At 45.2% G+C, this 12719-nt stretch overlaps 1 protein-coding gene across 3 annotated transcripts in view; it reads right to left on the reverse strand.

The window, feature by feature from the left end:
• Window positions 1–12719, reverse strand: part of ELF1 (E74 like ETS transcription factor 1) — a 135115-nt gene that overhangs the window by 31956 nt on the left and 90440 nt on the right. For 2 of the 3 annotated variants that reach the window (XM_060233555.1, XM_060233554.1), the window contains 2 exons: window positions 8636–8810; window positions 691–810 (listed from right to left, as the gene is read on the reverse strand). In XM_060233555.1, coding sequence (XP_060089538.1) covers window positions 691–810; window positions 8636–8810 — 295 coding nt within the window. The remainder of the gene's footprint in view (window positions 1–690; window positions 811–8635; window positions 8811–12719) is intronic. The other variant, XM_060233556.1, reaches the window with a different exon arrangement.

Below are 12719 nucleotides of genomic sequence, written 5' to 3' on the forward strand. Positions count from 1 at the left end.
CTGCAGGCTGCCCCCTTCACCCATGCCCCATCCCTGCCTCCAATGGGGGTCTTTAAATGAGGGGTAGAACAAGAAATATTTGGAGAAGTGAGAAGAAGAAGATATTGGATTTATATCCCGCCCTCCACTCCGAAGAGTCTCAGAGCGGCTCACAATCTCCTTTCCCTTCCTCCCCCACAACAGACACCCTGTGAGGTGGGTGGGGCTGGAGAGGGCTCTCACAGCAGCTGCCCTTTCAAGGACAGAGTCTCAGAGCAGCTCACAATCTCCTTTCCCTTCCTCCCCCACAACAGACACCCTGTGAGATGGGTGGGGCTGAGAGGGCTCTCACAGCAGCTGCCCTTTCAAGGACAACCTCTGCCAGAGCTATGGCTGACCCAAGGCCATTCCAGCAGGTGCAAGTGGAGGAGTGGGGAATCAAACCCGGTTCTCCCAGATAAGAGTCCCCACACTTAACCACTACACCAAACTGGCTTTCATGAGCAGTGACTCATGAAAGTTCATACTCTAACACAAATTTTGTTGGCCTTTGTTGGCTACTGGACTCTTCTACTGCTACACAGAAACTCATTTTCTTCTCCTCTCTTGTGAGATTCCCTTTCCAAAACACTCAGCTTTAACATCACAGCCACATGTAATTTCTTCCATTTTTGCTTTTGCACAAAAATAAAGACCACTCGGATCTATTACCATCAGACTCACTCGTCCTCTTCTCATCCAGCAATGGATCCGGGGAATCCATATTGAGAAGGGCCTCGGCGGCTTCAATGGTTTGCATAGTTTCATCTCCATTCTGACAGGATGCTTCAACTGCAAGTCAAGAGGGGGAGGAGACAAAAGGGAGACAATTCATGAAAGCTCGAGCATGCAATACAAAAGAATTTTTTTGCTTGACCTCACAGAGGGGACCTGGCACAAAAGTACAGAGAACCGGGGGGGGGGGGGGGTTAGCAGAAACTACTTTGCATATTAGGCCATGCCCCTCTGATGTAGCCAACCCTCCAAGAGCTTACAGGGCCCTTAGCACAGAGCCTAATATAAGCTCCACGAGGATTGGCTACATGCAAAGAAGTTCCTGCTACAAAAAAAGCCCTGACAGAGACTATTTGCATAAGCAACTCCACAGCTCACCTGCCTATCTTCCTCCAATAAAAACTGTCATTTGTCCTACTCATTTGTTTATGTACCCCAATTTTCACTAACTTTAGTTCTCTAGTAGCCCAGTAGTTGTGTCTAAACAGCTGTTAAAAACATTTTTTTATTTTATTTAGAAAGCAGATACACAAAGAATAACACCATTGCCATATCCCAGATATAGAATGAAATAGGAAGAAAAATAAGCTTCATATCCATGCAGAAACCATAAAGAACATACACTCAATGTCATCTATCAGGTAAATCTAGGAACACAAGATCTCATTTCATAAAACCGTAACCAGCTAAAAAGTTCAACATTTATAAGAAAAACTCCTTTGTTGGAAAGAAGAGTCAAAACTGGTTGACCATAGCTCCAAACTACATGGGTCATGATACCAGGAACTCCAAATAAGAACGGACTATCCATTATTCTACTCATTACAAGTTGTTCCCATAGCGTAGTATACCATGAATTTAAAGGAGGAGGGGATGGTCGATTCCAGGCACTAACTATAGTCAATCTAGCAGCCGCTAATAGATTCGATATCAATATTTTAGAGTTATGGTGGATGCGTACATCCGCCCAATGATCTAATAGCAAAAAGTCGGGAGAGTAGGGGAGTTCTGTCACAGATCTGAGAATGAACTTGTCTCCAAAATTTTTGTATAATTGGACATTCCCACCATAAATACGTTGCTCTTGTGTTGCCACATTTTTTCCCAACAATAAGAATCATTGGTCTTTGATATTAAATGTAACTTGTGTGGCGCGAGGACAACAAAAAACAGTTGTTAAACACATGAAGCTGCCTTATGCTGACTCAGACCAGTGGTCCATGGAAGTCCGTACTGCCTACTCCAGCAGTAGCTCTCCAGGATTTCTAGCAGAGGTCTTTCACATAATCTACTACCAGATCCATTTAACTGGAGATGCCAAGGACTGAACCTGAGACCTTTTATTTGCAGAGTGCATCCCGTAGAATTGAATCAGATCATCAGTTCATCAAAGTCAGTATCATCTACTCAGACCAGCAGTGACTATCTAGCAGGCTCTCAAGCAGAAGTCTTTCCCATCTCCTCCTACCTTGTCCTCTTGACTGGAGATGCTGGGGGTTGAACCAGGGACATTCTGCATGCCAAGCAGATGATCTACCACTCAGCCATGGTCCTATCCCTCTCTAAGCTCTTCAGCCATCAGGTAACACAGGACTCGAGGCATTATTTGCTCCACAGGAAATAGAGCATACTTGGATTTAGCCCTACTACAGACAAAGCCATGGCATTTTTAAAACACTGTTATCAGTGAAAAGAAAACAGCAAAAGGAACTAATATCCGACAAAGGGAGCTTTGTCAAAAGCTTATACCCTGGAAATGTTGTTGGTCTCAGTGCTACTGTATTGGAATTTAGGGTATTATAATCAATAATTTTATTATTGGGGGTGTCAATTTAACAGGACAAAAAAAGTGAAGCGGTTGAAATTTTAAAGAAACAAGGACAAGAGGTGGAGAAACAAAATGCTTCTTGGATTTATGCATTAGCCCAGGGAATTTTGGCATGATTTGTTTTTTTCTCTTTAAACGAGTGACCCACCCACCCATTTCAGAAGCAAACAGAAAGGCTGACATTTGCCTAAGAATGTGGAAGTGATGGGAAAGGAATTCTGGCTTCTGTCATGAGCCAGAAGACTAAGGAGTGGCCCTGCATTTCTCCAGCAACCCTGGCTGGTCAAAGGTCTGTGAAGTCTTGGGGAAGCCCATCCCATGTCCGACCTGAACTCCTTGAGCTGGGACCCTCTACATGCAGAGCATCTACATGAGAGCTAGGCGCTCCTTCCACAGTAGGTCAGTTGGGTTAATATGGAGTCAGGGTAGACCACTGAACAGCAATGGCTTGGACTCCATCTATACACAGCTCCCCATCAGTAAAACTGAAATCAGAGTGCTACCCATTCCACCTTTGCACAGCTGGCCCTAGGGCAACAGCCTCTGTCCATGCTTATTGTGAATGGACCATACCATGAGTGAAGACACCTTGATGGGCCATGGAGAAGGCCAAACTAATGGGAAGGGGCATCAGTTTGGCATGCAGAAGGTCCCAGGTTCAATCCCTGGCATCTCCAGTTAAAAAGGACCAGGCACTAGGTGATGTGAAGGACCTCTGTTTGAGCTCTTGGAGAGCTGCTGTCAATCTGAGTAGACAATACTGGCCTTGACGGACCAAGGGTCTGATTCAGTATAAGGCAACCTCATGTGTGTTCACAGAATAAGAATGCAGAAGTGAATGCAAAGGACTGAAGGTGAGCAACTGGCTTTTTTTACTGTGTACCAGCTCACTTGTATTCCTTTACCCAGCTGTGGCTAGTTCAGACATTCAATACATTCAGTTGCTAAAGAAGAACTGTTAGAGCGGTTCCTTGGTGGAACAAGCTTCCTCCTCGGGAGGTGGTGGGCTCTCCTTCCTTGGAGGTTTTTTAAAGAGAGGTTAGATGGCCATCTAATAGCAATGAAGATCCTGTGAATTTAGGGGGAGGTATTTGTGAGTTTTAAGAGCCCTATGGCACTCTGTGTCACATATGGCATGGAGTGGTAAAGCTGCAGTACTGCAGTCCTAAACTCAAAGGGTGATTAACATGTAGAATTATACATATTTTATATGTATTATATGTATTATATATATATATATATATATATATATATATATATATATATATATATATATATATATATATATATATATATATATATATATATATATATATATATATATATATATTTTTGGCCACTGTGTGACACAGAGTGTTGGACTGGATGGGCCCATTGGCCTGATCCAACATGGCTTCTCTTATTTTCTAAACTCTGCTCACAACCTGAGTTCAATCCCAGCGGAAGCTGGGTTCAGGTATCCGGCTCGAGGTCGACTCAGCAGTCCATCCTTCTGAGATCGCTAAAATGGGTACCCAACTTGCTGGGGGGGAAGTGTAGATGACTGGGGAAGGCAATGGCAAACCACCCCGTAAAAAGTCTGCCGTGAAAACGTTGTGAAAGCAACGTCACCCCAGAGTCGGAAACGACTGGTGCTTGCACAGGAGACTACCTTTACCTTTTCCTTTTTGAGTTTCCTGCATTGTGCAGGGGGTTGGACTAGGTGACCCCAGAGGTCCCTTTCAACTATATGATTCTATGATTCTAAGGCTTCCAAGGTTCAAGTCAGCATAATTTCACCACTTTTACAAGGCACTACTCTAGCCTAAGCCTTAGATAGGCTGGAATGAACTCTGAATGAGTTTACATAGAAGAATTCACAGAGAAGGTGCACCTTCCTCTTCTTCAAGCATCCTGCTGCATCTCCTGAAACCCTCTCTGAGGATTGGGAGAGCCTCACAAGCAAAACATATGGGCTGCAACAACAATGGGGACTTAAGTGGAACGGGATGGTTTCCCCCCATCCCCTCACAGCTGCTATCAGCAGAAGACAGAAAACGAGGAGATTCTACTGGATTCCCTGTTGTCACCACAGACCTCCCTCTACCCCAATCCTGTAGTACATTCTGCTTTCCAGGCTCTCCCAATCCCCAGAGAGCAGTTCTGGGACAAACAGCAGGCTGTCCAGGGAAGGGAAGGGAAGCTACAGTTGACTAACATCTTTCCTGAATTCTCCCGGGGGTTCCAACCCATCATTTTTCCTGTTTGGGAATTAAGATCACAGGAGGAAACTTTCCTAATTGTTCCACCAATCAAAGAAGTTTATTTGGTGGGTACATGAGAGAGGGCCGTTTCAGTAGCAGCCCCATGACTGTGGAACAACCTCCCCGGGGAGATGCATCTGGCCCCCCACCTTCAGTCTTTAGGAGGCAGAATTTAACTATGATTTTAAAATTTGGTTTTATGTTTTTTAATGTTTTAATGGATTTTATCAGTCCTGTAAGCTGCCTTGAGTTCTGTAGGAAGAAAAAGTACATCAAAGAAGCCCTGTTGGATCAGGCCAATGGCCCATCCAGTCCAACACTCTGTGTCACATAAGAACATAAGAGAAGCCCTGTTGGATCAGGCCAGTGGCTCATCCAGTCCAACACTCTGTGTCACATAAGAACATAAGAGAAGCCATGTTGGATCAGGCCAGTGGCCCATCCAGTCCAACACTCTGTGTCACATAAGAACATAAGAGAAGCCCTGTTGGATCAGGCCAATGGCCCATCCAATCCAACACTCTGAGTCACAGAAGAATATAAGAGAAGCCCTGTTGGATCAGGCCAATGGCCCATCCAGTCCAACACTCTGTGTCACATAAGAACGTAAGAGAAGCCCTGTTGGAGCAGGCAAATGGCCCATCCAGTCCAACACTCTGTGTCACATAAGAACATAAGAGAAGCCATGTTGGATCAGGCCAATGGCCCATCCAGTCCAACACTCTGAGTCACAGAAGAACATAAGAGAAGCCCTGCTGGATCAGGCCAATGGCCCATCCAGTCCAATACTCTGTGTCACATAAGAACATAAGAGAAGCCATGTTGGATCAGGCCAATTGCCCATCCAGTCCAACACTCTGTGTCACATAAGAACATAAGAGAAGCCCTGTTGGATCAGGCCAATGGCCCATCCAATCCAACACTCTGAGTCACAGAAGAACATAAGAGAAGCCCTGTTGGATCAGGCCAATGGCCCATCCAGTCCAACACTCTGTGTCACATAAGAACGTAAGAGAAGCCCTGTTGGAGCAGGCAAATGGCCCATCCAGTCCAACACTCTGTGTCACATAAGAACATAAGAGAAGCCATGTTGGATCAGGCCAATGGCCCATCCAGTCCAACACTCTGAGTCACAGAAGAACATAAGAGAAGCCCTGCTGGATCAGGCCAATGGCCCATCCAGTCCAATACTCTGTGTCACATAAGAACGTAAGAGAAGCCATGTTGGATCAGGCCAATTGCCCATCCAGTCCAACACTCTGTGTCATAAGAACATAAGAGAAGCCATGTTGGATCACACCAGCGGCCCATCCAGTCCAACACTCTGTGTCATAAGAACATAAGAGAAGCCATATTGGATCAGGCCAGTGGCCCATCCAGTCCAACACTCTGTGTCATAAGAACATAAGAGAAGCCATGTTGGATCACACCAGCGGCCCATCCAGTCCAACACTCTGTGTCATAAGAACATAAGAGAAGCCATATTGCATCAGGCCAGTGGCCCATCCAGTCCAACACTCTGTGTTACAGAAGAACATAAGAGGAGCCTTCTTGGATCAGGCCAGTGACCCATCCAGTCCAACACTCTGTGTCACATAAGAACATAAGAGAAGCCATGTCAGATCAGGCCAATGGCCCATCCAGTCCAACACTCTGTGTCACATAAGAACATAAGAGAAGCCATGTTGGATCAGGCCAATGGCCCATCCAGTCCAACACTCTGTGTCACATAAGAACATAAGAGAAGCCATGTTGGATCAGGCCAATGGCCCATCCAGTCCAACACTCCATGTCACAGAAGAACATAATAGAATCCATGTTGGATCAGGCCAATGGCCCATCCAGTCCAACACACCGTGTCACACAGTGGCCAAAAAAACCCAGGTGCTATCAGGAGGCCCATCAGTGGGGCCAGCACTAAAAGCAACTAATAAATATTTTACACAAATTATTTGTCATTTTGTCTAAATTAGTAAATAACTCTTGAATAGGGGAGGCCGACAAGGGGCTGGGATCCCCAGTAATTGGAGGATGAGGGAAGTATGGCAGTGGGAGAGGGTCTTGCGAGGGACAGAGATGGAGATATGGGTATGCTCCATCTCTGTCCAACGTTCGTCCCATCCTGAGACATGCTGGTAGCGGAGATAGGAAAATAAACCCTTTTCCAACACCAGCATTGTGCAATGCGAAGTCCGTTAATAATAAGACCGTTGTGCTGCAAAATAATTTTGCAGCAGATAAAGTGGACCTGGCATGCGTGACCAAGCCCTGGATGAGAGAGCGCAAGACAGTTGCCTGGAAAGAACTCTCTCTGCCAGGCTTCCTGGTCCTTCACCTGTCAAGTCAATTCCAACCCATGCTCTATCACCTGCACTGGCTTCAGTTTGAAGACGGGATCAAGTTCAAGGTTCTGGTGTCAAGCATGGTAGAATTCCACTGGTAATTGATTGTTTTAGGTTCCTCCATAAAGGTGGCTTGTGAAATATCATGGAGGACCAAAGCCTATTAACTCTGTTATTCTTTCCCCTTCCCCCTTCTTGCTTTATTGCTTGCGAAGTAGAATAGGGAGAAACCAAACTAACTTGAGAAAGAGTAATCAGCACCTTCCCATACATTCCTGTTAGGGAGTGTGGAATATCTAAGGAAAGCAAGGACAGAGTCCTGATAACGCTATGAGAATGTAGACATTTATGATAGTTTATGCGTGAGAGCGCATCCCTCGCCCCCACCTTTTGGAATCCTTTTGAAGTATGCCTTAAAAGTGTTGTATCAATGTATCTTTAGCATCACTCTCAAGAATCTGTTCCAGCAGAAAGTATCGGTCTATCAATAAACGGAGTTTTGTATCAAACTTGACTCGTCATTGAAAACCGCATGCTTGACATCTGCTGCTGACCTTCAAAGCCCTAAATGGCCAAGGACCAGCACACTTTCAAGACCGCCTTTCCTGGTGCGCCCCCCACAAAGTGTTACACTCCAGTGAGCAAAATCTGCTGGTGGTCTCAAGCCCAAAGAGCATCCAGTTGTCCTCAACCACAGCTAGGATCCTTTTGGCCCTGGCTCCAGCCTGGTGAAACACTCTTCCAGGAGAAATCGGAGCTCAGCAGGATCTGGTACACTTCCGCAGGCCCTGTAAAACAGAGGTGTTCCGCTGGGCCTATGGTTGAAAGCTCCAATGGGCTCCTTGTTGATAGATGTCATCTAACTTTGGCCTCCCCCTTCTCCCTTCTTTTCAGACACCTATAAACTGCCCTCCATACGAGTTTTGTGTCATCTTAGATTGTACAGCAGTTGTTTTTACTGCTTTTAATGAAATTGGGGTTTTTTTTAATATTCAGGTTTTTTAAATTGTCGTCACCCGCGCTGAGCTGGTTGTGGGTAGAGCAGCTTGTACAATGAAATAGATACATAAATGTAAGCAAACAAACAACATTAGTGTTTGTAGAATCTTTTGGGCTCAAGTGCCGTGTTCTACTGGAGAAAGTTTTCCTTCCAGATGTTTCGTTCCCAGCTGCGGAGAACATCCTGTGCAGCCAAGAAGGTCTGAGCGCCTGCTCCGGCTGCAACGCCACTGAGGATGTTCTCCGCAGCTGAGAACGAAACGTCTGGAAGGAAAACTTTCTCCAGTAGAACACGGCACTTGAGCCCGAAAGATTCTACAAACCCTAATGATGTTACCAGCCATGAAAACCTGAAATCTTTGAAAACAAACAACAATTACAATCCTGCCTCCAGAGGCTATTACAACAAAGAGAAGTGAGACCAGAGAGGGACTCAAACAACAGTGTATAAAAATAATCCCGTAACAAACCTGTGATACTGATGTCATCGTCTTCTATGATTTCTTCTTCTGCGACATCCAGCGAATTTTCTGTTATCATGACATTGTGTTCAGCCACGCAGGATAAACCCGAGTAATTGTTCAGGAGATCAGCACTTGGTATGTGTTCCACAATGACAGCAGGAAAGATGGATGGATCACCCAGCTGTTAAATAAGGGCAGAGGGATGGGGGGGGGGGGAAATCAAGTCACTCTGGAGCCACTCATCATGAACTGCAACTACGCTCCAATTAGCATGCACGATAGTCCTGGCCTTGTTTTTGGCAAAGAGTTTTTTGTCCTTCCCAGAAGAAGGAGGAGGAGGAGGATATTGGATTTATATCCCGCCCTCCACTCCAAAGAGTCTCAGAGCGGCTCACAATCTCCTTTACCTTCCTCCCCCACAACAGACACCCTGTGAGGTAGATGAAGATGTTGGATTTATATCCCACCCTCCACTCCGAAGAATCTCAGAGAGGCTCACAATCTCCTTTCCCTTCCTCCCCCACAACAGACACCCTGTGAGGTAGATGAAGATATTGGATTAATATCCCGCCCTCCACTCCGAAGAGTCTCAGAGCGGCTCAATATCTCCTTTACCTTCCTCCCCCACAACAGACACCCTGTGAGGTAGATGAAGATGTTGGATTTATATCCCGCCCTCCACTCCGAAGAGTCTCAGAGCGGCTCACAAACTCCTTTACCTTCCTCCCCCACAACAGACACCCTGTGAGGTGGGTGGGGCTGGAGAGGGCTCTCACAGCAGCTGCCCTTTCAAGGACAACCTCCGCCAGAGCTATGGCTGACCCAAGGCCATTCCAGCAGGTGCAAGTGGAGGAGCGGGGAATCAAACCCGGTTCTCCCAGATAAGAGTCCGCACACTTAACCACTACACCAAACCGGCTCTCCAAGGGCCAAGAGACTGGGCTGAAAACTTAGGCATGTTCAGATTCACATCTCACCTCAGTCATGAGAGCAAGAGGCTTCAAACAACCACCCCCTCTGATTTTCAGGCTCCGTTCTGTACTTGTGCATTTGGACCCCGCCTCTCCCCATTGCACAAGGCAACTTTCAAATCCCAGCATGAACAACAGCAACAACAAAGAATAGAAAAATAAAATAATACCCCAAATACCAGCCCCTGTGAATGCCTACCCAAATAACTTCACTATCACAACAATTACACTGGCTATCAATTCACACCCAAGCCCAATTCAGGATGTTGGTTATATCCTTTAAAGACTTACATGACTTGGGACTGGATATCTGATGGATTGGCTTCTCCCATACACTCCTACCTGGGAATTAATACCAAAGGAGGAGGCCTTCCTGACTGTTCCCATCAACCAAGGAAGCTTGCCTGGTGCATACACAAGAGAGGGCCTTTTCAGTGGCAGCCCCATAATTATGGAACAGCCTCCCAGGGAGGTTGTTGCCATCCACTCTGCATTAAGTGCATAATTATAGGACGGGGGAGACTTGTCTTGGCAGTAGTCTGTGCAAGAAGGATCTAGGAGTCTTAGTGAGCCATATGCTGAACATGAGTCAACAGTGTGATGCAGCAGCTAAAAAGGCAAATGCAATCTTGGACAGTATCAACAGAACTATAGTGTCCAGATCACGTGAAGTGATGGTATCCCTTTACTCTGCTCTGGTTAAATCTCACCTGGAGTACTGTGTTCAGTTTTGAGCACCACATTTTAAGAGGGATATAGACAAGCAGGGTTTTCTTCATTGTGCAGGGGGTTGGACTAGATGACCCTGGAGGTCCCTTCCAATTCTATGATTCTAAGCTGGAACGGGTCCAAAGGAGGGCGACAAAGATGGTGAGGGGTCTGGAGACCAAGCCCTATGAAGAAAGGTGTAAGGAGCTGGGCATGTTTAGCCTGGAGAGGAGATAACTGAGAGGTGCTAGAATCACCATCTTTAAATACTTGAAGAGCTGTCATATAGAGGATGCTGCAGAGTTGTTTTCTGTGGCCCCAGAAGGTAGTACTAGAACAAACAGGTTGCAATTAAATCAGAAGAGTTTCCGGCTCAACATTAGGAAGAACTTCCTGACTATTAGAGCAGTTCCTCAGTGGAACAGGCTTCCTCGGGTGGTGGTGAGCTCTCCTCCCTGAGAGGTTTTTAAACAGAAACTGGATGGCCATTTGACAGCAATGCTGATTCTGTGAACTTGGAAGTATTTGCGAATTTCCTGCATTGTGCAGGGGGTTGGACTAAATGACCCTGGATATTATTTCCAACTCTACGATTCTGACCCCCTCACTTTCAATCATCAGGAGACAATTGAAACCTGCCTCAGCAGGGAGGGCGGGATATAAATAAAAATTATTATTATTATTATTGAAGACCATTTTATTCAGAACGGCACTTGATTAAAGCAGTCCTAAATTGTACTTTTAAATTTTGTTTTATGTATTTTATGTACTCTTATGTATTTTATTTATATTGCAAGCGACTTGAAACGCTAAGGAAAAAAGATGCCTATTAAATGTTATAAATACTTAAGTATTAGCCTTTAAGGTGCCACTCACTGGACGTCAATTTTGCTGCAACAGACAAACAGGACAACCCCTCTGCAACAATTATCTGACCAGGAGAGGACTTTTGCTCCTGCGCAACTCTCATCAACTCAGCCTCTTTAATGTGTATCAAATAATAATAAGAAGAAGATATTGGATTTATATCCCGCCCTCCACTCCGAAGAGTCTCAGAGTGGCTCACAATCTCCTTTCCCTTCCTCCCCCACAACAGACACCCTGTGAGGTGGGTGGGGCTGGAGAGGTCTCTCACAGCAGCTGCCCTTTCAAGGACAACCTCCGCCAGAGCTATGGCTGACCCAAGGCTATGCTAGCAGGTGCAAGTGGGGAATCAAACCCGGTTCTCCAAGATAAGAGTCCGCACACTTAACCACTACACCAAACCGGCTCTCCAATAAGGTACTTATTGAAAGGGATACGTGGTCACAGCGAAAGACTTCTTTGTTAGAACTGCCTTCTGAGGTAGGGTAAGGTACTTATACAGTTAGTCCACATAAGCAATTCTAGGCATGCAAAGAAAAGCAGCAAAAGAATTTAAAACTTATTCCCATAACCAACAGCCCCACCCCCACAGCCGCCTTGACAACATCTTTCCCTTGAAAACAAAAGTTAGCGCAGTCTCTCCAGCAGTCTTGATAAGTGTCTGGCCTTCAAGGTCCAACTAGAAAGGGATGCTGCGCCTCTCTTGTACAGCGTCTGGGTCAGTAACATTGCCTGTGTTAAACAATCTCCCTGCCGAGCCAGTACATATGATAAGTATAAATGATAAGTATATGCAAAGCCATTACAATCAAATAACATTAAATCATTGGCAAGAAACACTTCCTTGACACCCCAGTTCTAGTTTTAGAGGTTTCTGAATGGTGCCACAATACCAGCACTAACTCCAGTGCGATACACAATCTGATTCCAAAGACCAGTGGATATTTTCTTTTCAAAATCTTTGATACAACATTATACGCAAACTGTCAAACTCTTTCCCAAAAACTACAAGGACCTGAAAATACTTTTGATGCACACCTCCATCTCCAGCAAAAGTGAACGGAAGAGAGATCACTGTCAGATCACTGGCTAACTTCTGGTGGAGAATCACACGTGGATGCTTCATTAGATGTTCTCAAACCAAGCAGATTGTAAAACAGATTATTTCTGGGAACAGGGAAAAAAATCCAGAATATGCGGCCCAGACTAAAATCTTAGAAACCTAACAGCACCAGCTGTGCGTATGAATAAACGCTATGATCTGTTTTTAATCTATGCGGTTTTCATTGTTCTGTAATTTAGATTTGACACGTACTGTAATTTCTATGATATGTTTTAGATTTTGCTCTGTGATCAGCCCTGAGTTCACGTTTGGAAAGGGTGGGAGGTAAATTGGAATAAATAATTAAAATTAAAAAAAAATGTGCTTTTGCTTTGTAAATTGAAAATGCATTCAAGGCCCACTAGAAATCTAGACAGTAAAAGCCACTGAGGCAAGACGGAATTCAAGCCGCTACGGTTCTGCAGCTACAATTCTCTGGAAGGTA

Source organism: Heteronotia binoei, chromosome 3 (genome assembly GCF_032191835.1).
Source record: "Heteronotia binoei isolate CCM8104 ecotype False Entrance Well chromosome 3, APGP_CSIRO_Hbin_v1, whole genome shotgun sequence".
Taxonomy (NCBI): domain Eukaryota; kingdom Metazoa; phylum Chordata; class Lepidosauria; order Squamata; family Gekkonidae; genus Heteronotia; species Heteronotia binoei.